Below are 27,016 nucleotides of genomic sequence, written 5' to 3' on the forward strand. Positions count from 1 at the left end.
GTTTAAAAACTATATCATCCCACCTCTGCATTTCCTTTAGGGCCAACCACTGAGATCTAGTGAGATTAGGTTTACCTCCACATTTTTGAGCTAAATCCTCAATATCTTTTGTCACTAATTTAGTGAAGATTTCTACTGCTGGACACAGGTTTAGTGCAGGGAACGTTTTACATTTAGTGAATAGGTGTTTTGGAATCATACTCACCTCCGTTGTTCTCATATTTTCCTCCTCCAAGGATATCAGGGCCTCCAAAGCTTCTTCTTCAACCACCATAGAAGTCAAATCTCTGTCATTTTTAGAAGCATGTAATTTTTTCAGCACTACTTTCCTCGCAAACAAGTGGGTATCCTTTATCGATGTGAACGAGTCTAAGTTGTTGGAGGGGGAGAAAGTCAGTCCGCGTTGTAACACTTCGATTTGTTCTTTACTTAAGACATGTTTAGATAAATTAATTACCTGATAGCGGTCACCCGGTCTACCTCCTTTCTGTGCTTTTTGGAACATATCCGGAAACCTTTTCCTTTTTTCCGTTCCTTTGGGTAACGGGTCACGTGCACTTTCAACATCACTTGTAGATGCCACGCTATCCACTTCTGAAGTGTATGATCTGTCCGATTGGGTTCTAATTCTACCTCTGGTACCACCCTTTGTTCCTTTCAGTTGCCATCTAAAGATTTTGTTGGAATCATAATCCTCCTTACTGATCCAAACCGGATATCACCTTATATTGTTGGATCCTGGCTTTTCTCCCTCGATCCTGTATTTCTGATCCTGTTTTTCCACACTGTTCTAATATTAATTTACTTTATCACCATGCACTTTATTGCAGATAATTATATACAGTAAAGGCACTACATGGATTCTGGTTGCTCACGCTATCTTAGAATTACTGTATGTGGTCACTATGCACCTTTTTGCATATGAATTTTTATATGCATATTAGTAAGATTGGTTGCACTTATGGGGATACATCCCATGTTCACATCACATTACCAAACCTTATGCACCTTTTTGGGACCTTGGTGCAATATGGTATGCACTTTATGTGTACATTTTTATGGTTCCATGCACTTTATATTGGGAGCGCTACACAGTAATTATGCAGTAATATATGGGGATTATAGAGCCATTAAGTAGTTGAATTTTTTATGTACCATTATTTAGACTTGTGCCCATCACTTCTATACCCATAGGAAGAAATGTCTATCTAATTCTGCAAAAGGTTACATTTCATGTATTTTCTATGTGGGCCTGCTGGGTGCGGTACTTCTTTCGGTTTCTTTCCACTTTGAGTGTGGCTGTGCGCATGCGCAGGTCTTCCCCTCCGGGCACTTCGGACAGCGTCACTGGTGGTTTCCGCTTGCGTTCCAGCTCGCGGTCCACCCGTCGGTTGTCAGGAAGTGCCTTTTCATCCGGAGCAGAGGTGACTGACGCATGCGCCATTGTGGCCACTCTCGGAGTCTGAGCGGCATATATGGGCGGCCGCAGGTGATTAGACGGCAACACGGGATTGGTCTAGGGATTGTATTTAACATCACTCAACCTGGGTATAGACACGCCCCCGGAAGAAGCCAGGGCGAAACGCGCGTCGGGGCGCTGGGATTGTGACGTGGGAGGACGCACTGTTCGAAAACCTACATTGGTAATTATTTGTGACCCCTTCTATTCTGTACCATACACTGGCACTACCTTTTTGGAACAGGTCTATTCATGTATACAGCTATAAGGGTATGTTAGACTGCCGCTATTGTGATTTTCTAGCAATAGGATGCCTGTGTGCACCTATACCTATGGGGACTATATAGGCAGTTTTTCATTATAGATATTTCTGTTTGGTTATTCTTGGCTAGTGCTCCTCGCCGCTCTCCCATGGGGTATGACCAGGAAGATATCGTGTAGCTTTTTATATGTTTTGTTTATTTATCTGTATTTTTTTCTGCAACAATAAATTGGTTTATTTTTATTTATATGTATGGTTGGCTTCTTGATAGATGACAGGGATTTTCTGCCATCTTGTGGTATACATGTATATGAGGAAGTACCATTGGTTATGTGGTTGGACCTTCTTGGTTTCACTATATGGTATCTAACACTACATTTTCTAGGCTCAAGTTTAGTAAGGCTCTTACCTGCCTTTGTGATCAATATATGTCAGTGAGCAAGAGATGATTCTGATGAGTATACAGTATATTGAGGTCTTCTGGTTCCATACAATATATGACTACAAAGCATTTTGTCACCTTCAGTTATGAAGATGTTAAGCACACATTCTACAACATCTATACATTGTATGTTTGGGAGCTGTGGGATAAATACTGGGTCATAAGACTAATCCTCTAAGGTTTCTGTGACATTATCCTTCAATTGTACTATCACCATTTTCGCGAAGATAAGGCAGCACGACTGCAAGCTAATTGGTATAGTCGCAAGCTGAAGATCCTTTTCCTGGACACAGAAACTTTCATTGATAGCAATGCCAGCAATGATAGGAACTGATATAGGGCACGTTGTATTATGGCACACATTGTGCAGCCATTAGAGAACACAGTTATTATCCAATAAGCGTTTCTATGTACATTTGCTTCTATAGAAAACTATTATTATTGTATCACTTTTATGTGTTATCAGCACAAAAATGTGATACATAAGGCTAGGTTTACATTAGCATTTCTGTGCACAGCGTATCATCTGCATGCGCTAACGCATGCCAAAACGCCTCCGCATCATCTTGCACATGATGCAAAAAAAAGTTTTGTGTGCATGCATTTAAATGCGTTTTGGCATGCGTTTGCGTTTTTTATGTGCATGGTGGAGGTGGTGACATCATTTTCTGGACATGCGCAGTCTAAAGTATGCATGTGTATTGAACGCATGTGTACGCATATCCTTGCGTACCAATATGTTCCCATAGACAATAATAGCTTTGTTTACGTAATCATCCGCAATGATCTGCATGTGCATGATTGTGCAATATTTGAAGCCTCAAAATATGCAACATGTTGCGCTCGCCGGTCACCGCCGCACACCGTGAACCGACTCATGCGTACGCATCCTCGTGCGAATGCATGCAAATGCATGTCCCTGCGTACAACATGTTAAAGATATGTACGCATGAAGCATGCAGATCTATGCGGATCATATGCTACGCACAGGAACGCTAATGTGAACCCAGCCTAAGAAAGCTTATAGCTTTATCCCTCCGAAACTGTGAGTTTTATTCTTTTTATAATCTGTGCATTTAATTATTTATTTTACTAAATGCATTTTTCTACAGCAAATAATGCAGTCGGAAAAAGTGAAAAACAGAATGTGACCTTGGACTCATTACCTTTTATATATACAACTTATTGTAAGTCATATTTGATAGTGTTTTACATTGGCAAACGATGGAACACGATATGGAAAATCTTTTCCTTTTTTTATTATGGATCTCAACTATTACGATGGAATTTCCAATAACATTATTTCATTTTCTATTTTTTACTTTTGATATTCAAGAAGACTGATTGCTCCTATGCTTATCATATGGGGTTAACTATTGGCAATGATGACAAGGCTTTAGCACTGGAATATGCGTACTACTAATATTAAATTCACATATAGAACACAGTTGACATATTAGGATTCTTTACTGTTAGGGCGGTAAGAATCTGGAATTGCTTGCCTGAGGAGGTGGTGATGGCGAACTCAGTCGAGGGGTTCAAGAGAGGCCTGGATGTCTTCCTGGAGCAGAACAATATTGTATCATACAATTATTAGGTTCTGTAGAAGGACGTAGATCTGGGGATTTATTATGATGGAATATAGGCTGAACTGGATGGACAAATGTCTTTTTTCGGCCTTACTAACTATGTTACTATGTTACTATGTAGCTAGTTATGTGCAAATAAAAATGAACATTTCATCTTAACATCACAAATAAGCTTTTTTTTGCAGTGTTGCAGAATTGCATTGCACAGGTTATTATTTTGGGCTATCTAATGACAAAAAAATAACTATGTGAAATAGGTAACTAAATAGTGGGTCATAAAGGATAGAATGAAAAATTGCTAGAATGAAAATCAAATTCATATTCTTCAAATAGATTATATATGTACTTATGATGTTTCCTAGGCTGCAGAGATCATTTTATTATAAAAATTCTATACTATTAATTTATTATACTGTACATTTTTTTTGCTATATATTTTTATTATATCTTTGTACATTTTCAGTCTTTTCTTTACTATTTTCAACTTTCTTGATTTTATTTTTTCATCCAATACTGTGTAGTATTCTAAAAAATATCACTGTGTGAATCTTAATAATTACAAATATTATTATTACTCAATATCTGTACTAAGCAGCAGGAATACATATGTAGTTTTATTTATATATATATATATATATATATATATATATATATATATATATATATAGATGGAACATGAAAGTATTTTGAATATGAAGGTAGTGATAATTTTGAGTTTTGTAGGTTGCACAAATATTTCCTTAAAACAGCTAATGCTACAAAGCTTATATAATCTTTCTCAAAAAGAGGCAGGATACTGAGAAAATATTATTTTTGTAAATTAGTGTTTTATATGTTTTTTAATGTCATTAGATTTCTGAACTAATAATATTAAGCTGCATTTTTACACCTTAAAAATAATTTTACAGAATATAAATAGCAAATTGATACCTTATTTCTTTAGTAGGCTAGCTGAAACCCATTTGTATTTGGACATAAAATAAAAACTTCATTAATAGGTATCATAAATAGAAAAAACAAGTTGCCCATTAGGTGTAATAAAAACATTAAACTACCCTCAGTCCATAAAAATACATGACTTGATATTTTTTTTATATTAACAGGATAATATGATAACACTGTCATTTTCTTTTTAAGGCCTGGGCGTATGCCACTATCACTACTTCCCATGCAAGTTTCATATATAACATCACACAGCACTGAGGGTTATTCAGGTCTGTAATAAAATGGAAGTTTGCAGCTGGATAGTGAAAAAAAATGGAGAAGCTAATTTAACTGAACAGTGTAGATCGCTGTGTTGCGAAACAATTTTAGAAGTGTCTTTAATGTTTCATTTGATTAGCAACACCAATGTAAATCATTATACCATAATGTCTTGTTCACATGTTGAGTTTTTTGCATCATTTTTGTCTGTGTGTTTTTCAGTTTTTCAGTCCCAGCATAATGCATGTAATACCTAAAGTGTCATCCATGTGCTGTGTTTTTAAACTATCAATGTGCTTTTCATATCTGTATCATGTCAAGTCTTTCAGATTTTTTTTTTCAGTTTTTCACCCAGTCAAATAAATGCCTTGAAAACACAATCAACAAAGCATGAAAAACGCACATAATGTAAACAGCATTTCTCTTGCCAATACCTGCATATTTCATCATTTTTTATAAGGAAAATTACGCTACAAAAGCACCCCGTGTGAACATGCCGTGATAAATCCAAAGTAAATAGTAGAGTGTATTCACTGTAGATTATGTTTCTACATCGGCCTATGTGGTTTCGATTTTTTTTACGTTGTATTTCAATGTTAATATTTCAGATAAAATAGTGAAATTCAAAATTAAATTTCCTTCTGTCCTTCTTTTATATGAGCCAGTGTAAACTGTACTAGTGGATATATTATTAACTCTTTCATCTCAACTAACCACACTAGTGCCATGTTAACATATTTGAAGTTACCTGCACTGTAATTTATTGTACTTTTTTCTTTTTCAAGTATTTAAAACTACCCAAAATTGCAGTGAAAATTGGTCTTTTTTCGTGGGTGACTTTCTCAGATGGCCGGTATTTATAATATATGGTGGAATTAAAAAATTATCACTAGTAATCTGCTCTGGGTATGGGATTGATTTTGGTAAAGAGGCAGTCTTTAAGAGTATAAATCACTTATTGGTTATGTTTTGCATTACCTTATTAATGTAGTTAAATGCCTGAAAAAAAGCTAAATGTATCTGAACCCATAAAAATAAATATATAAGCTAAGGATATGTATAAGAATATATACTTGCATCCATAGATTTAGTATTATTTTGTCATACATGAAGAAGCATTAAGTTAAATAATAAATGTAGTGAATTCCTTAATTGATAATTTAGTAACAAAAAATGGGTAATTGATGGAGAAAGGTTGAACTTGATGGACCTAGGTCTTATTTCAACCTATGTGACTATGCAAAAAAAAAATCTGGAATTTGATTGGATGTCGTATTTATTTTGCCAATTAAACCTCCAGTTAATATTATTTTGGCTCTTATTTTAACAAAAAATTAAGATTTCCACATCTCATACACTCTGCTGTAGAAGATAAAACATAGAAACTTAAATCCCTAAAAGGGAACTGCATTGAATGTATGAAGTGAAGTTGTCCATTATTCTAGTCCTTATCTTTTAGACCAGCCACGTAATTCCTTGTAACATTTTATTCACTTCCACATAGAAGAGCCCAGACGTAGATCAGTACTTATTTTAAGTAATCAACACAGAACATTTAAAAAAAAAACATTCCACAATCATAATTTTCAGGCCCATGTTTCAAGCAGTTTATTACCTCTGAATCTTACTGCAGTATGAAAATATGTTTTCTTTATGTTGCTTTTTTCCATCACTCATTATGTCACACAGGGAGTAAAACAAAGGTCTAGCAACACAAGATGCCAATATGATTGTGAACTGTACCAACTTTGTATACACTTCTCTAATCCCTTATTAAGCATACTTCAAGGTAAGCAGAGCATCTCACACAAATGACAAAGAAAGAAAGAAACATTGTTGTAAGTATTATTTACTGTTTCTAAAAGACTTTTTTGACATATTAAAAAATAGAATTTGCGTGTCTGTAAATGCTTCTCTGTTCTTGACTATAAAGTGACACATTTTTATTGGTTTACGCTGAAATGTTTTGTACTAAAAAGCCAATAAATAATATGGAATTGCATGGGGTCTCACGAGTAAACTAAACAGTACATAAGAGGCTTTTATTAGACTAGAATCCCTCAAATTCTATGCAACATATATACAGTATAATACAAAGTGCTTGTTAGCCCCTCAATACTGATTGTGTGCATATATAATGGCATAGGACCTCCATCGTGCTTATTCTTTATTTCTGTATCTCTTTCTTTTTCTTAATACACAAAGTTGACCATTTCACCAAACCAATAATAAAGTGGAAAAAAATAAATAAATACATAAATAAATGTAAACTATGAGAATGCGTATTCCGGTTATTAACAATTCATTTTCTCTTTATTGATGCCACATTATAGGGAGAAACAGAAATAAAGATGTGAAATTATTCTAGAGAAAATTCTCTATTCTGTTCTGGATATTTCATATGTGCTCTGATGTGTTTTTTTTGACAGAAAGTAACAAACCATTATTTCATTTCTTTACTTTTTTTTCTTTCACCATATGTGACTTTGACCCCCCAAAAAAAACATTCCTTCACATATTTGGTCACTTTTTTCATATTATCAACAAATTCCCCTAAGTACAAAATACCAAAAGTGCAACAATATAAATAAGAGTTTGCGAGCACAATATACAAACATTACCTTTTATTGTACAGTGAAGTTAACATTTTTTTTATTCACAGCTTCCTATGATGTGAATACTTTAGAGTGAAAACGTTTTGACTGTGAGTGGCTTTCCAACCATCAAACTAGTTCTCCATACATTTTCTCTTTTATGTTGAATGACTGTCCTCGTAGCAGCTACAAATAATTAAATTAAAGGATTTGATACAGACAGATACTCGCACATGTATAGCATGCTATCGTCCAAATGAAACGTCACAATGTTGCCTGCATTGGAGGAAACGTCACTGGAGTACAGCAAAGAAAACTTGCTAAGAAAAGGTCACAAATTCAGATGTACCTGGTTGTACAAAATATCACTGAAGAATTGTTTTGTTTTGTTTTTTTGGGGGGTACCAGCATTTTGTTATTTTAAATATTACAGATGAGGATACTGTAATAATACATTTGGGAATACTAAAGTCGGATTACTTAGTACTGTATTAGAATCCTTACAAACAGGCTTTCAGTTGATATCTAATTTGAACAAAGCCAGCTATTGTTTTGGACAAAAGAAGTCTTTTTTTTGTACAGAAGTTGAATTATTTTATATCAAACACAAACAAATTTTGGGCGCCCGTATCCACTTATTTAATGAACTTTGATTAATGTTTAAAGAGGGTATAGTCCATTCCAGTCAGTTTAACTGCTGAAAGTACCATGCACAATCTCGAAAATACATCTCTGCAGCATCCATCAGTCGTTTCTGCTATGGGAAAGGGGCAGTAGGAATATGAGTTAGGTCACTGTGATAAGTTCAAAAACCTGTACAACAAATAGTACAACACTTGAGGAGAGGAGTCTTGTTTTTTTTTTATTTTCAATTGCACTCAGTTTATGCCAATTTCCTTGGTTTCCTCAATAAACCTTGTGAATGGTCGAGTTACAATAGAATCAGAACCCACTTTGTCCATACTAATGATAGGGGGGCTGCTACCAGTACGTGTTCGGTCCATCCCACTGGACATGTTGCTTAATGGAGGAAGAGCGCTTCCACCTAAACTGACTGGGAGCTGGGGAATGCCTCCGTTCTGTATAACAGAAATTTCATTGTTTTTCATTGCCAGCCCATTTGTGATAGCAGCAGCGTACTGATTCCAAAAACTAGGGTCGACGTTCATTGCTCGAGCTGCTAAATCTTTCTGAAACATTTCAGAAAACTTCAGTGCATCACCTCCTAACAAAGCCATGGGGTTTTCCACAGAAAGTCTACGACCACGTCTTGCAGGAGCATTATTCCACATGTGAGTCCCCATATGGACCTACGCGTAGAGAAGACACAAAAATAAAACAAAACGTATAGGTTTTAGTGGATTCATTTTACAAAAAGTCGCATAAAAGAAAGAGAAAGGTTAATATATAAAACAAGCAATAGTAATTATTTTTAATTTGCGAATATGAATACCACTATAAGATGCTGGCACATTTAGGATATCTTAGCTGAAAAAAATGCCTATGAAAGAAAAACACAAAAATATACCACAACCAATGTAAAATTACGAGGTGATATCTGTGCCTGACAATGCTAATTCTGGACTTTAAAAGTTAGTTATATAATTCTTCTAATGAAATTCTTTCAATGCCTTTGGTTTTGGTTTTTCATACTATATTTTTATTTTGGGTTTCCTGGCAATTCTTCTAAATGCCTCCATGAGGTCTGCAATTACAGATTGCAGGTGCACAAAATAGCAAGGCCAACCATAACTATTTCTACCGCAGGCATTCCTCTTCTACATAGGTAAATTGTGAGATGAGAAAACATACAGTAGCAGGCAGCACAAACAAAGATCATTTTATCTAAAAATAAATACTCTTTTCAAAACCTCCAGAATAATAAAATAAATCATGCCATGGCTTGTTCAATATCCAGATGGCTGAGGAAACCTGCTTTGTACCTAGAGGGAGTTGGCAGCGGTGATGAACTCTGTATATCTAAATCCCATAAATATTTTATCCTCCAATGGTAAAAATAATATTTTAACATTTTGTCATCTATCGACTAGATACATATTTGAGACCTTTTTGTATGGAATAATTGTGTTTTTACTCTTTTTTTAAGTGGTCAAATAAAAAAAAAACAATAACAAAATTAACATTTTCTACTAGTTCCATCTCACTATATCAAGACACCACATTTTTTTGTTGTGTTTTTTTGTTATGTCATTATTCATACACAAAAATACTTTTCAACTTTTGCAAGCTCATTTTTAAAAACCTTTCTGAACTAAATATCCATTAAAAAGAGGGTAACAGCTCCAGTCAATTAGGTGCTCACGGAATGTGAAGATTTCGGACTCTAGGGGAGATTACATTTGCCAATTATTCCTAATGGAAGAGTACAAACTGCATAATCATTCTGCACAGTTAAAAAAATATATTTTTTTGCAAATGCCTACAATTTGACACTAACAATAAAGTAGTACACTTTGTCTACCTAATCAATTAACATTGTAGACATAGTGCTCAGAAGGATCAAAAAGAAAAAGGGTTCGGTCCCACAAACAACAATGCACAGTCAAAAGCAATCCAAAGTGATGCTGCTAAACTGGAAAGAAAATGTTACTCTGATCTGCAGCTACAATATAAAAAGATATCAAATACACATAAACTCAGTATTAAAAAAGGCAGTGTAAGAAAGAAAATGTTTTCACTATATAGTCATATTGACAAAGAAATTACTTAAATTACCTATTGGTAGTGAGATAACGTCTAGTATTTTATATCATATCTCTTGGATTAGTGATACAAATTTTAAGCTGTTCCATAAACATAATTTTGATATCCATAGCCAAAAAATAAAAAAAGCTGTGATGATTTTTCTTTCTTACTCTGACAAATTATCATTTGTTGAGAAAGCCAACTATTGCCAAAAGAGACATAATCAGTGATAAAAAGCATCAGTCCTGGAAGTATCCGCTATAATGCGCTCACGATTAGGAATGGAATACATGTGGTAAATATGCCTCTGGGATGTTTTGCTACAAGCAGAATTTTATAGATATTAAGGGCTTGAGGATTTAAGTCATTGTCATAACAAAACTATCATATTTTAAATAATTAAGCTTTAACTGTTTCACCTACTTGTTTGGAAAATATAAATTTAATAGAGAGTGTGAATATATTCACAAGGCCCTAGTAAACTGCAAAGTTTACTAAACTAAATTGAAATTGCAGCTGCATATGGTTTATAGACTATATTAATGTTCGTTCAAGGGCTCATCTGCAGCATGTGCATACAGAGTTCTCATACGTTCAAAGCATTTGGGCACAACTATGCCTTTTATTTCTTGGCAGCCTTTAGAACATGTTATGTCATTTGCTTTATGAAATGACAATGACATTTCAGTCTGTACAAAATCTTAAAACTTTGTAAATGTAATTGACTGACAGCTCTTTTCCCCCAAATCCTTTTTCTTTTGTATGACTGGAGAGATTTCACCTTACCTTAAGATTCCCTTTTGTGGTAAATGCTCTACCACAGATTGTGCAACCAAATGGCTTTTCACCAGTATGAGTACGTTCATGTATCTGTAGTGCACTTGCTGAAGAGAAGGTCTTCCCACACGAGTGACAGTTGTGTTGCTTGGGAGTTCGTCGTGGAGGGGGTGCCAGCATAGGAGTGATGCCTGGACTCATCGCTGTCTGTGGTGCAGCAGGAACCTGGATTCCAGCTGGAAGGTGAGGACCTTCACCCAATGAGATCGGCTTGGTGTGACCATTCACTTCCATTTTGATCATGGCAGGCGCTGTGCTGGTGACCAGGCTAGTAGTAGTTTGGCTGGGACCTAGAGTAAAGTTGGGTTCAAATAACTGAGATGGGAGCTCTTTCAATTTGTGTGTCAGTAAGTGTTGTTTTAAATTACCCATAGTGGAACACCCACGATTGCAGACTGCACAAATAAATGGCCGTTCTTTAGTATGGCTGCGGTAGTGAATTTCCAATGCACTTTTGCAAGCAAAAGGCTTGCCACAGATATTACAAACAGTACTTTGAAACTTACCACGTTCTCTGCTCAGGAACAGCAGGCTAAAAGGGGCCTCTTCTTTGATGATTGGTCTCACAGGATTGGTGGATGTCAGATCCAGTGCACCTTCAATTTCTGGGGCAGGCAAGGGGCTGTCAGGCTTTTCTGTCTTAAGCTGTAGTTCTGGTGGCTCCTCTTGATGAACTACATGGGGAGATTTTGATCTGATGCTTTCGCTATGACTATGTGCAGGTGACAAAACCTGCATTGATGAAGAGGTCTCAGACATTGCAGGACTGCCTGCACTTTGGCTCTCAAGATCCCCTGCAGCCGATGAAGAATCATTACTTAGGCGATCACTTTCCCCCGATCCATTTTCTAAGGTTTTTAAACCAATAAATTGCTGTGCATTCATAACAGAGTCCATCATTTTCATCTGATTTTCTAAAGCAGCAATACTTGAAATAACAGTGGGAGGTGAAGAAGGTGATGACTCGGGGTATGGTATCAGTGGCTTTGAAGGGTCATTTGTATCTTTCATTTCTAGATCATCATCCATAGAATTATCATCAAAATCCTCATCATAATTACTCAGTGTTTCAAAATTCTTTTCATCATATGAAAGCTCAGAGTCCATTGCATCTTGGAAGCCCTCAGGTAAAGGGGTATTTGGAATCTGTCCACCCATATGCATACGGATATGTTGCTGCAGGACAACAGCATTAGTAAACTTTTTCTGACAAATTGGACATGAATGTTGAACTCTTAATGGAGGTTTTGCCCGATGAACACCAAAATGAGTTTTCAAGTTTCCCTTAGTAGTAAAAGCACGTCCACAAATTTTGCATTTAAATGGTCTCTCTCCTGTATGGGTTCTGTAATGCATCTTAAGAGCACTCTGACAACTAAGCACTCGGTGACAAATGACACATTGATTTGGATCTGTCATTTTTTTATCAATGTTCTCAACTAGTTGTTGCAGTTTTGATGTTTCTGATGTTTGCATAGACTCTAGAAGACCACCAAATGGAAATTTTGCTTTGAAGGGGTCAGGCATAGATGGAAGCACTGGATTTGGGAGGCTTGTTGATATACTGGTATCTGTTAGCGTGGGAATAGGTGTTGTCACAGGAGAGGATATCTGTCCACTCGCAGGTTGTTCTGCTGTTCTTACAATGGTAGGAGGAAGGGCAATGGGTTCTGTTTTTGGGACAGCAGTTGTGACTGTCTGAGTAGATTGTGGAGATTCTGCGGATGTTACCATGGATGTTTCATTATGATTTATGCCTGGAGACAAAGAGTTGCACTCACTTGATGCAGGAGATGGCCTTTGAGGTGATCTATTTATTGGAGTAATGCAGGGGGAATCGCCATAGCTGTTAATACCTGGTATTGTGGGGGGGAGTTGCAACCCAATAGATGTTGGTATTGTTGGTAATACTGGCTTGCTATCTAACCATGTGGTTACTGGCTTTTCAGGAGGAAGAGACATCCCATATGGTATTCCAGAACTAGTTGGAACATTGTCTAGATATTCTGGAACAGGATATGGATTCATCTGAATATGGGGATACTTTTCTTTATGTCTTTGAAAATGAACTTTCAAATTGCCTTTTGTGGAAAATCGATTTCCACATATATTACATTTAAAAGGCCTTTCACCTGTATGAGAGCGCAAATGGATCTGTAAAGCACTATCACTTCCAAAAACCTTGGCACAAAATCTGCATTTATGTTTAAAAAATGGGTCCTCAGAAGTAGACTTGGTCTCAAACACAGATACATTCGGTGGCTTTCCCTTGCGATGTTTCATAAGTGCAGAAAGGGGATCTAATGCATTAGCAGTTGCAGCTATGCTTGCTAATGGATTGGGGAAGATCACACTATTTGAAGAACTCTGAGGTAGAAGTGGGCTTGGCAAACTAGAAGGTGAGGTGAGGATATTTCCATGTCCAATTGAAGGAGGAGTAGATGAGCTCTGAGGATAAGTAGTACTGATCGTTGTATTGGGCACAGGACTTGGAGTTACTGATGTTGATTTAGCATTTGTTAATGTGCTTGTTTCTGTTGGTGGACAAGAGACAGAACATGGGATATTTGGGGTACTTGCCCCAGAGGCAGGTTGTGATGTGTGTTGTGGATTTTCAAATGATGTTTGTTGGTTGCTAGATACTGATCCTGCAAGGGTAGCTGCGACTACCGGTGTTATCTGAAGGCTTGGATGTGCAGTAAAGCTTTGCAGCTGACTGGGTGTTGGAATTGGAGGATTTTGTGTTGCAACTGAAGGGGTCAATGGAGGACGTAGTGGCTGGCGATTCATCAGTGCGACCTGACTGCGTATTTGTTCAATGAGTTGCAGTTGGTGGATCTGCTGCTGTTGTAGTGCCATCAATTGTTCTAGAATCATTGGAATTGCCATAGCTGTAGCTGCAGTGGCAGCACCTGTGCCACCTATACACCGTGCACTCTGGGAAAACTGGGCAACTGCCACTTTTGTACTTTGAAGAGTCTCTAATGTAACATTAGTGTTTGGCATGTTGTAATTAGTCATGGAAGATGGATCAGGTATCTGAGGTAGAGGAGTAGAAGTGTTTGAGGCTTCTTGATTTGGAAAAATTTTTTCTTCAGTGGTTTCAACCTCCATAGGTTCCTCTTCCTTTTCTGTTTCTTTTAGATCACAAGTTTCATTATTTTCTACCGGGACAGCTTCCTCTGCAGTCTCGCTCTCTGCGTGATCACTTGAAGAGCTTGCAGGAGATGGCTCGGGAAACTCTTCTGAGGCTGATGCTGCTACATCATCATTTACAATCAGCACGAGAGGGTTTTTAGTGCAGGTTTTCTTGTGCTCTAAGAAGTCAGTCCATTTGAAGAATTCAGCACAGCATTTTTCACAAACATTGGTCTCCTCACTTCCACTTCGGCTTTCATTCCCGCTATCCCCATCATCTGGTCCTTCCCCAGGTACTGCTAAAAGCAAATGAAAAGACTGCATAAGCTATTAAGCTGAAAGATAAAGTGTTCCACATTTGAAAATTTTGCACGAGTAAAATCAATAGTTTTTATTTTGTACAAATTACCCCACTTCAACAATTTTCTATGACTCTTTTTACCTAGCTAATATTTTTCTTTGCACAATCCATCAAATTATGAAGCTCTATCAATTGTGGATACTGCTTCTTAATGAAATTCCATAGAAGCCATTGATTTCCAATATTTTCATACAATTCACAGCAACCTTGTCTGTTGGGTACAAATCAAGCTTTTGATGGGCTCATTAGGATTCCCCTTTAGCATCAAGCTTCCTAATTTCCAGAAAAATTATAGATGCCTTTGCCAGTTCAGTTAACATTGCTAAACTAATCTGTAACCTTTCAAAGTTGAAGCAGTGCCTGACATCGAGCAGAACCTGTTATACGGACAGTCTTTGACTTTTTATCTATTTTGTCCTTTTCATAGCCAAGACGTATTAAATCCTTATTAATCTGTACAACTATGTATAATTAAAATACAATTATATTTAAAGATATTTCTTAATCAACTGCTTTTCATATAAATATTATTACACTACCTATCATGTAAGTTGGGTAACTATTAGTAGCTCTGGTTGTGCTCTTTTGCAAACCTATAAGATCTTAATTACGTTGACCTTCGGCCTAAGCAGTAAGAACTTTTAAAGATGTATCGTTAGGTTAAGAAAAATTTTTTTATATCAAAGAGTTCATATACATGCAAACTACTTTCCAAGCTGTAAATGGATATATGCTAAACACTTGACGTGAATTGTATTTACGCCAGGAAAAAAAAAAATACCTGACACTTAACTGCTAGTCCTCTACAAAAATAATTGATGCTGTCAAATGCCATATTTTGTTAGCAGGAAACTAAAATTACATGTTATTCCGACACAGCATCGAGATCACAGATCTGTGAACAAACTAAGAATTACATATTTAAACTGCATTTCTGCTGACATGTTTAAACATAAGTATGCTGCAGTCAGACACACGTTTTGTACCTATTTTCATCTATTCTTATAGAAAGGTTCTGTAAATTATATGCTTGTGCCATTGTAGAAAACCCACTAATTGGTTACACATGTTTAATTACTGTTGTAGGCAGTCACTTCCTCTGACTTGCGTTACCCTCTTGTGCTGAATAACAAGCATGTTTAATGAACAGAATTCTAATTCACACCTGATCAAATAAATAGCTGTGCTGGAATGAGAAATGAACATATAAAAAAAACATTTCTAGGATTGGAAAAGCTGCTGGGTAGGAATGCACACTCATTGCTCAGGACCTGCGTATTGCGTCTCCGCATATTATACATATATGCTCTGATTTCTGTCTTACAGGACAGACAGTAGTAGTCAGTAGGCATAGTGCTGAGAGGCAGAGATGGACGGATGACAACTATACTGTAAGCACACTATACTGGTCAGGAAAAACAGGATTGTGCACAAATGTATTTCAGTCTACTATCAACTACCAGTATACAAAATGCTAACGAATGCTTGGGACTTTTTAAGTGCTATTATTAATTTAGCAGTGATTATATGTGTGTGTGCGTGTGTACATATATATATATATATATATATATATATATATACACACATATGTATACATTCATATTTATATATTTACACATCTATGTGGGTGAATATATATATATATATATATATGTGTAGATATGTGCAAACATGTTTGTGTGTATATAAATATATATGCGTGTCTGTATGTGTATATATATATATACTATATATACACATCTGTACACATATATAGTCATATATGTGTATGTATATATTCATATATACCTATATATATATATATGTGTGTGTATGTATACATATATACATATATATTCACATATGTGTGTATATATGTATATATTCACATACATATGTACACATATAAATGTGTGTATATATGTGTACAAATATGTTTGTATATACATATTTATATATATATGTGTGAGTGTATTTTTTTTTGTCTTTTTTTGTATTCTAAAGATATTACCAATTATTATACAGTTTAACTATAGCCCAAAATAAAAATATTTTTGTGTCTGCCTTAAAATATTGGCTCCAAAACAAATGTATCTATTAATAGAAGATAATAAAACAAACATAACTAAAATAGTTATCTATAAAAAAAAAAAAGATTTATTAAGCTGTTGTTAGAAAAAAAAATATATATTTATTTTCCCAAACTTTTTTTTACAATAAGTAGTATTAGAAAAGTAAGGTAATTTATACTACCTCATAACAAACCGCAAATTACATTTTTTCAAATTACCTTTTCAGATTACTTTTTTAAAATAAGCGTTTGAAAACCAAGAAATGGTTCCAAGCTACAAAATATTATATATATTAGCTCTATTTTTTGATTCGTGAGGGTAAATTGTAGATATGACTTTGTTATATATATATATTTTTCATGTTTATTTTACTATGTACTTTGTGGATAGAATTTGCTCTATGTACATGATAAATATATATTTATGGGTTGTATGTGTGTGTATTTGTGGTATTAATGTACACGTTTCAATTTATACCCAACTATATGATTGAATTTGATAAAAATGTAGATTAAAAAATGTAGATAAAAATTGTAGATATTAAATTTTTTTTTAGAATCCAATATTTCTGGTTATATTTCTAAATATTTTCCCAATGAATGGTCGTTAATGATGAACTTTGCACAAATTTCGCCCCCAAGTATACCTAAGGTGGAAACTATTTTACTACCTCAAGTATACTTTTAGGTCCTTTACGCAGCAATGTTCTGCGTAGTAATGACAGCAGCTGTGGAGCACTTTTTTTTTTTTTAATCACACACACTATCATGTTCAGAATCGGTCACTGAGAATTGGCTTTTTTGCAGCAGTTTAAAAATACAAGAGGCATGTTTCTCTTCAAGTGGTTTCCTGTAGAATTGGATGAATTAACACTGCCTGGCTTGTTGTGATTTTTAATGTATTCTGGTGAAACAGTAGTGTGCGGAATAACCTCCATGAGGGTGCACATGTAAATTATCAGCTGTGGACATTATTTTCTTCAAATATCAATATCACTAACTGGAAAAACAAGTGGATAGTAAATGCTTATTATGTATGGAATAATTACCCAGTGGGAAAGATAGATAAGGGATAGACAAATAAATATAAAATAGATACAGTAGATAATTGGATAAATAAATATAAAATAGATAGATATGGGATAGATAATAGATAGATACTATAGATAGATCGATCGATAGATAGATCTATAGATAGATAGATCTATAGATAGATAGATCTATAGATAGATAGATAGATCGATAGATAGATCTATAGATAGATCGATAGATAGATCTATAGATAGATAGATAGATACTATAGATCTATAGATAGATAGATACGATAGATAGATCTATAGATAGATAGATAGATCTATAGATAGATATGATAGATAAATCTATAGATAGATCGATAGATAGATAGATAGATAGATAGATAGATAGATAGATATGGGATAGATAGATAGATAGATAGATAGATAGATCGATCGATCAATAGATAGATAGCTCTATAGATAGATAGATAGATACTATAGATAGATATGATAGATAGATAGATAGATAGATAGATAGCTACTATAGATAGATATGATAGATAGATAGATCTATAGATAGATGTATAGATAGATACAATAGATAGATACGATAGATAGATAGATAGATAGATAGATAGATAGATAGATAGATAGATAGATAGATAGATACTCTAGATAGATAGATATAAAATAGATAAATAGATACTATAGAAAGATACAGTAGATAGATAAATAAATATAAAATAGAGAGATAGATATGGGATAGATAACAGACAAATTTTAGATAGATGGATAAATATAAAATATATAGATAAATATTAGATAGATAGGTATGAGATAGATAAATAGATGTATAGATATGGGATACATAGATAGATAAATATAAAGTAGATAGATGCAAAAATGTAACAAGCCAAATGCAAATAAAAAACATTCTTAAAAACTACTTAAGAAATTAGAAAAATAATAATATAAATAATACGTTTCTGATCTACAACACGATAAAAAAGAATATACATACTATATGAGGTCAGTCCAGGAATGTCAGAATTAATTAGCAGCCCATCTATCTGTAACACACGTACATTATTATTCAATGCAAGCAGCATTGCTCCGATCTAGGGCAGCCATGTGAATGGCATCTTGCAGAGCACTTGAATTTGCAATTTTGTTTGATGTGTAACTTTAAGAAGAGTAAAAGAAGTGCTCGGCTGATCCAGATATTCAGGTCTCCTGTATTCCCCATTAAGTTAAGTAAAATTTGAGAAAGTGAGAAGTGTCACACACACCGGAGAACACTATGCTTTAGCAGACCTGTTTAATATTTAATTGCTGCTCCTATCCCTAATGGACTTTCAAAATAATGGCTGAAATAGGAATATCAGGTCTAAATTGCAATTTGTTCACTTTAAAGATACATTTTTTTTTAACTATTTTTTTTTTCAAAATATGACAGGAGACTTTAATGGGTTGCAAATCTTTTACTGAATAGGACCACACAGGGATGCCTTGTAGTAAAGAGGATAATGTGCTGGGTCTACGCACCCTACTGAATGCTAATGCTACATATAGGGCAGCGTATGCCTCACTGCATGCTCGTGAACATAGAAAGCTTCCCTAGGTTTCATTAATGAGAATGATACTAATAAACAACCATCAGCAAAATGCGTCACAATTGATGAAAGGATAGATAGATAGTTAGATAGATAGATAGATAGATTGATAGATATGGGATAGATAGATATGGGATAGATAGATAGATAGATAGATAGATAGATAGATAGATAGATAGATAGATAGATAGATAGATATGGGATGGATAGATAGATAGATAGATATGGGATGGATAGATAGATAGATAATAGATAGATAGATAGATAGATAGATAGATAGATAGATAGATAGATAAATATGGGATGGATAGATAGATAGATAGATATGGGATAGATAGATAGATAGATAGATAGATAGATAGATAGATATGGGATGGATAGATAGATAGATAGATAGATACATAGATAGATAGATAATAGATAGATAGATAGATAGATAGATAGATAGATATGGGATAGATAGATACATAGATAGATAGATAGATAGATAGATAGATAGATAGATAGATAGATAGATAATAGATAGATAGATAGATAGATAGATAGATAGATAGATAGATAGATATGGGATAGATAGATACATAGATAGATAGATAGATAGATAGATAGATAGGTACTATAGGTAGATAATAAATAAATTTGTAGTATGCAGATTACTGGGGATCACCTATTTACAATTTTCATCTCCCAATTAATGGTATAAATTATACCTTTATTAAAAATTGTATTATATAAAAAATTGGATTTAATTTGATGTTGAATTATTAACTTTTGTGCCAATATTCTCCTTATTTCCAGATACAGAGAACACTACTACCTACAATTTGGCACAATATACATCCGTCTACAATACCTCACTACATGGTACGTCATCGTAGCTGTCCATTATACCATGGTAAGCAATATAAAGCATGGCATACCACAACTTTAATTAAAGGTGGCATATACACTAAGTTAAAATACTGGATCCAAATGAGCCGTCTACACGAGCAGAACTGCCCATGTACCGGCAGATACCGCAGTGCCATATACTTTTATTTTTCAGTTTCGCTGCCCTGCTGCGTGTGCTGAGGATAATCCGCCAACCAATTACGTTTCTGTACATAAAACTGCATATAGGTGCATCATCTGCGGAGTGTATAGGTGCAACAGGAAATTATATTTCTTAGGCTGAAAAGAGACTTTCCTATTTCTGGGCTCATTTTACTGAATTCGAAGAAACTGTTTGAGAACATTTTGTTTTCTTGCAAATTAATTCTTTTTAACTCTTTATGATGGCTGTGATTCCCATAAAAGAAGATGAATTATCACATACAGAGCCCAAGCTGTGAAACAGGAGGAGACAAATAGAGACCCCTACTGTGTTCGACAATGTCGTTGAAATTCCAGACTCAATAGAAATTTTTGCCCTCTTTCATGCGCCACAATGGCTGCCAAACTGACTGTGACCAGTAGAGGGCACTATTGCTATGTACAATCTTATAGACTAGCATATTTAGATTAATCTATTCAGTGGCCTAAATCTAAGAATTTGTTAAGTAACAACCACCTGTGGCATAGTCACCAAATGTCTTCTTGTCTTTTTTCCCCCCCTTCTATTTAGTTCTGTAATCATGAAAGCAATCCATTAGCTACTTAAACACTGCGCATGGAGACAAGCTTGGCATCTCCAATATGATTAGCAAATATGCAGATTACACCGAAACGTGAATGCGTGGGTAACTATATAGGAACGTGGCTTTATTTCACTTATTTCTGATCTCATATTCCATTGAAGGTCAAAATATGAAAATTATAACTTTTGTAATGTGAATTCATTGTAAGCAAAAAAAAAACAGCATACATTTCTATAAAAAAAAAAGGTTTTATCATTGATGGAAAATTGTATTTTTGAAGTAAGCAAATTAGTAATTTCAATTGAATTTGGACATTAAGGGAAAATCTATTATGTGCAAATTATATGCTATCGTGCTGTTTTTCTTTCTATTTCATCCTTTGTCATATAATCTATAAAATAAATATTTTAATTTAAAGCTTATTACTTATGACAATACCTTCAGGGAACCACAATATATTAGATAGAGCTCCGGGCTCCCTATTACACTAGACTCTGAATAATTTTAATTAAGTACAGTATGTCACGTAAATGACTCAGAAAGGTGGGGGAAGTGTGCTACGTACATGGGTCACGGTTTTCAAAAATGCCCAAAAATGGTTAAACTGGCCCCATCTAATCATATAAGTCTATCAAAGGTTTTAGGTCTGAATCTAAGTGTGTGTGACGTGAATACAGCAGATTTATAAAATAAGATAAATTGTTCAATGATATTTATTTTAAGGTTTCTCATAGGCAAAAAAAGCTATTTTATAGAGAGATATATAAAAAATTATATATCGAAATGTATATTTCTGTGTATACATATATATGGTAAATACATATTTTTGTGTGTATATATATATATGTGTATATATGTACGTGTGTGTATATATACATATCTATATATGTGTGTAAATACATATTTGTATATATATATATATATGTAAATGCATATTTGTGTGTATATATATATATATATACACACACACGTGTGTATGTTTGTTTATTTATAAATATTTATGTGTGTGTATATTGTGCGCATATATATTATGTGTATATATATATGTGTGCATATAATACATATTTGTGTGTATACATATATATGTGTATATATATGTGTGTGTGTGTATGCACACACACAAACATATATATATATATGTAAGTTTATGTGTATATATATATATATGTTTGTGTATATGAATTTTGCGTGTGTATTGTGTGTATGTGTATGTATATATATATATATATTATATGTATACACACATCTCTATCTATCTATCTATCTATCTATCCATCTAAGAATAATAAGTATATATAAGTCCATATGACCAGAAACATATCACTGACTATGTATGCATTAATATTCAGCAATGCTTGAAGCCAGTGACTTCCAGTTTCCAAAGTCTTATCCTAGCCCATGGACACACAGTGGTCTGTGTAGCATGCAGGGTCTGTAGGTAACACTCAAATCTAGTGTTAACACTTATCACAACTGAAGCAACCATGCTGCCAAGGTCAACTGCACAGATGTACTAATTGTATTATGAGCTTGACATCTAGTGGCCACCCCTGGCAGGGCAAAACAGGCAAAGGTTAAATCAGCCAGCCTTGTCAAAGCACTTCTAAACACCCACCCTCAGGGACAAGCCATTGGAAACCTGTTGGCACTTCATGCAGTCCCACCTTTTCAATGTCACCAAACAAAATGAATCTCTAGTGTGTGCCGGGCATTAATGTTTAGAAATAAGACACTAATAGGCCGCCTTGAAAGAATTTAATCAGGGTGATATTAGGCACTAAACAAATAAATGTAAACACAACCTGGTGAAATACAGACTTCTATATCATACAACAGTATTTATTGCAACCAAAAATCCAAAACATGATAGCCGTGATCTGTGGTGCGACTTAGGAGGTTTTATAACAGGCCTTCTTATCTGCACACAGGAAAAGAATGCTAGAAATAGGAGCTATTTTTATTTTTTAATCTGCTCAATATTATGTACAAAAATAAAATGTTTTAATAATAAGTATATTTCTGCAAGAGACATTTAAAACCAATTTTGCATCATTTTTTTTGCCTGTTTTATGCCCTACAGCGATGGTTTAACTGGAAAATGAAGTATCCTACTAGTCACAAGATCAATAGGAAGAATACAGGAGGATTAGCAGAATATGACGAAGAACCTGACCCAGTTTTGTCAGATTTCTCCTTTTCCTAAACATGAAACTAAACACTTAACAAATTCATATTAGTTGATGGATTTTCCTCCTCTGCCCTAGTTAGTGAGACCGCACCACTCATCTAAAAACAATCACTCCTGTGAAAGTTTGTGTTTTTTTAAGGTAAAGACTATAGCATCTCATTGCTAGTCAGCAATCATCAGAGCCCAAGAATGTGGGTGAAACAAGCTGGACTATAAAGCGAGCTAAAACTCTTTTAACGTTTGATGCTGGCTACAAATTATAACTTGCAGAGAGGAACTATATAACAAAAAGTGCTATTCACATTGCTGAGATTTATTGCATCGAATTGTAGAAAATAATAATATTTCGAGATGCTAAGTAAAGGGAAAAATATACAGAATTTTGCTCAATTTTCACTCTAAATTTCTGACTTGATGTTTTAAACCCTAAATTTAAAATGACATAAACCAAACACATAATAAATGACCAAATCTTTAATTTGGAATAAAATACAATTTGTTTTAACATTTCAAATCATTTACGGTATATAATTCTCTTCTTTTTTTCGTTAAATAACTATTAAATTATATCAGGACATGTAGTAATATTTGGTTGTAATTCAAGTACAATTGTGCAAGTAAAGATGAATATAAATGAAATATGTGACAATGAATTACTATATTATCTATACATGCCCTCTATATCTTTCAGGGCGTATATCTACAGATAGACACATATATTAATTGGGACGATCTAGACGTATACAAATAAAATCTGATTATTAATGCTTGATATAAATTGTTAGCAGTGCAATTTTAGGCAGATTTTATTATTTTACACAATATAGACTGGATACAATATAGAATACTGTATTTTAAAAGTTCTCATAGCATTTTATTGGGTATGGAATAAAATTTTTCTTCTCTTGAAAACCTACTGAATCTCCAGGTGCTAAGATTTTACAACTATCCCAAAAAGTTTATTCAATGTATTTATTTTTGGCAAAAATATATACATATTTTTATATTCTAAAATGTGATATTTGCATAGATCTCAGTGTTTTCTTGCGCTGCAGTTAACGGTTGGAGAATTATATAGATAATTGAATTTTTGAAGCTTCACTGAAAGGAGATTTGAAGCTATTCAAACCCCTCAATAAGTAAGCTTAAAAAAAAAAATCTTCCCTGGGCTGCAATGTAGCCCCCTTTGATGGAAAGGCTGTCTTTCTCATTCCGTAGAAATAAATCCATTCATTTGATCGTGTAGTCATTGAGTGCAATACAAAACAAACCAAGTGTAAGAAATGCTAAGTGATGAAGTAAACAAAAAAACATTTCCATGACAAAAACCTCCTTTTGCCCTTAATCTACAGACCATATGCAAGCGTTTCTTTTAACATATCTCCTTCTCTAATCTCTAGTGACACAGCTACATAGATAAGACTCACTGTTAGCCATAAAAACAGCTTCCAAAAAAGATACTTTCTTCCCAAATCCAGGAAACTCTTCTGAAGGCTGCTCACAATGGCTTGTTCTGTTTAACAGAATAAAAGGGAGCATCTGGGATTCGCAGCCTCAAAGGACACGCACCAAGCAAGGCCTGTCCTCCCCAACACCTCTCCTCTATCATTAGTGGGCATGATACAGCTACTTGGAGGCAGGAAACCCACCAGATTATCTCTTTTCATCTTAGGAAACCATACTCTGCCCAGCCACAAAGTCTCATCATCTCAGGAAACTTCATCAGATGGGACTAGGAAGTTTTACACTAGGCTGCTTCTCCTTTGCAACTAATAAAAATATGAGAAAATAAAATAGTTTTTAGCAGCAAATGATAAAACCTGAGTAAAGGAATAAAAACATAACACCAGTAATTGATAAAACTAATGAAATGGCAAGGGCAGGAAAAATGTAAAGAAAGCTTTGTTGGTTTGGGAAAGTGTTCTGAGACTGTTCGGACAGTAAGTCCAGGAGCTTCCGTGTCCTCTATGGGATAGACCACTCAATCCCACCTCCCCTTGTCCCTTGTAACCTTTTAACCACATGTGGCTTCCAAAACAACATCCTACCCAAGGGGTCCCCTCACCTTTGGCTGAACTTGGGAGCAGCTCCCCAGCAGAGAGGGCAGGGGCAGACATGGAGTGCGCCTCTTCTTGTGTGTGTGTCTGAGACATCAAGAGAATGCACGATGTTTCCGGAAAGGCTTTCACAAGCCTCGATCTTTCTCCATCCCCAAAACAAGATCAGCAGAGCCCCCTCCTCCTCCTCCCTTCTCTATTCCCCCAGTAGTTGCAGGGAAGGACACAGACTGGGATGGTACAAGCTCCTGCTGATCACTGGAACTTTCCCTCTCTCTTGTATCCCATGTAGTCCTACAAGGAGAGGTCACTTACACCTATCATAGAGGGCACTACCTCTGCCACCAACACACCAGACACTGCGCCCCCTGCAGCCACCACTGTCTGTTCTGCAGGTGCAAACGCTGGAAACAAAAAGTAAATATTCCATCCCAAACTCCTAAAAAGACTTTTCTATTCTCTCCTTCCTGAAATGTTAGGAGACAAGAAACACAGCAGAGATGTCTTTTTCAGCTGTAGCAAAGCTGAATTTGTCACTGAGCAGTTTCTCCTTTTAACTTGACAGGTCTATCACACAGTCCAAGGGAAAACCACTGATATAAATATAATATTTGTATGTAACCCCTTCTCATGTACAGCACAATGGAATCAATGGTGCTATATAAATAAATAATAATAATAATAATATAAAATTGTAGCAAATGACGAGCTTAGCTTATATATATATATATATGTATATAATAATAATAATAATAATAATTTTTATTTATATAGCGCCAACATATTCCGCAGCGCTTTACAAATTATAGAGGGGACTTGTACATACAATAGACATTACAGCATAACAGAAATACAGTTCAAAACAGATACCAAGAGGAGTGAGGGCCCTGCTCGTAATATATATATATATATATATGCATAAATAAATATGTATATATTTGTTTGATGGAAACCTTTGAAATAATAAGTCCGGCTACAAATGCTACTCTGTAAAATTAGTATTTGGGCTCCTGTACTTTTCCTATAAAAAGTGAACCTGTGGGAAGAAAAGTGCATTTTTAGAAAATAGCAGGTGAGCCCCCCGTCCCATCACTCACCGTTGCTGTCAGTGAGCACCTCAGTGCTGCCGATGTCCTCGTCCGATTTCAGGTGCTGGGGCTTGGCTTGCTTACGACGAGACATGCTGCTGCTGCTGCTGAGAGCTGGGACTCGTCGCTGCTATTTTGCAGATACATCAGTGGCAAATAAAAAAAAAATAGTTCACAAATAGCAGAGTTGGAAAATGAGGGGAATGAGCCGATGCCGGTGCGAAGCCCACTACGCATGTGCCAGTATAATGGGGAATAATACACAGCGATTATCGGCTGAGGGCGGGGGATGAGGGATGGGCTCCAGCAATTAGCTGCTGTCTCTCCTCCCGGGCACACACGCAGGCAGGAAGGTCACATCGTCGCTGGGTCCTGGGCACATGCCGTGTTTGCGTGACCCCTGCTGTCCTTTGTGGTGTCTGTTGTGTCTTCCAGGGATGTGAGGAAACTTTGTGGCTGTGTCCTCCCGCCCCGTCTCCTCTCTCTGTCCCTAGTCCATGTACACGACTTGTGCTCTCATCCCTTGTACTTCTCTTTCACTCTGCCCTGTATCACATCCGCAGATCACATCGGGACAATTATGTTGTACGGATGTATGAATATAGGTGGCTGAGTACTGGATCGCTTTCCTGAGACACAACGTGGAGGGGGTGGGCTGCTAGGGACAATGAATGTGATGGAGGTGACAGCCGGGAGCTCTCCAGAGTTACATGCTGACTTGTTCCTGTGTTCGTCCTGTCCCTGGCTGCACAGCCTCCTCTCTGGACCCTGTGAGGAGCACACTCACCTCTCACAGC

General features: G+C 35.4%; 1 protein-coding gene across 7 annotated transcripts; it reads right to left on the minus strand.

The window, feature by feature from the left end:
* Nucleotides 1-6,535: 6,535 nt before the first annotated feature.
* SALL3 (spalt like transcription factor 3) lies at nucleotides 6,536-26,987 on the minus strand. 7 transcript variants are annotated; one of them, XM_069730941.1, is made up of 4 exons: nucleotides 26,229-26,982; nucleotides 11,599-14,529; nucleotides 11,042-11,382; nucleotides 6,536-8,859 (listed from the first exon to the last, which is right to left on the minus strand). In XM_069730941.1, the coding sequence occupies exons 1-4, from the start codon at nucleotides 26,311-26,313 to the stop codon at nucleotides 8,428-8,430; spliced, it is 3,789 nt and encodes a 1,262-aa protein (XP_069587042.1). In that variant the 5' UTR covers nucleotides 26,314-26,982; the 3' UTR covers nucleotides 6,536-8,427. The 7 variants fall into 7 exon arrangements, with proteins under 7 accessions (XP_069587042.1, XP_069587045.1, XP_069587041.1 ...); XM_069730944.1 differs by lacking the exon at nucleotides 26,229-26,982 and adding an exon at nucleotides 25,140-25,274; XM_069730940.1 differs by lacking the exon at nucleotides 26,229-26,982 and adding an exon at nucleotides 24,502-24,672.
* Nucleotides 26,988-27,016: the final 29 nt, after the last annotated feature.

This window comes from Ranitomeya imitator, chromosome 6 (assembly GCF_032444005.1).
Source record: "Ranitomeya imitator isolate aRanImi1 chromosome 6, aRanImi1.pri, whole genome shotgun sequence".
Lineage (NCBI taxonomy): Eukaryota > Metazoa > Chordata > Amphibia > Anura > Dendrobatidae > Ranitomeya > Ranitomeya imitator.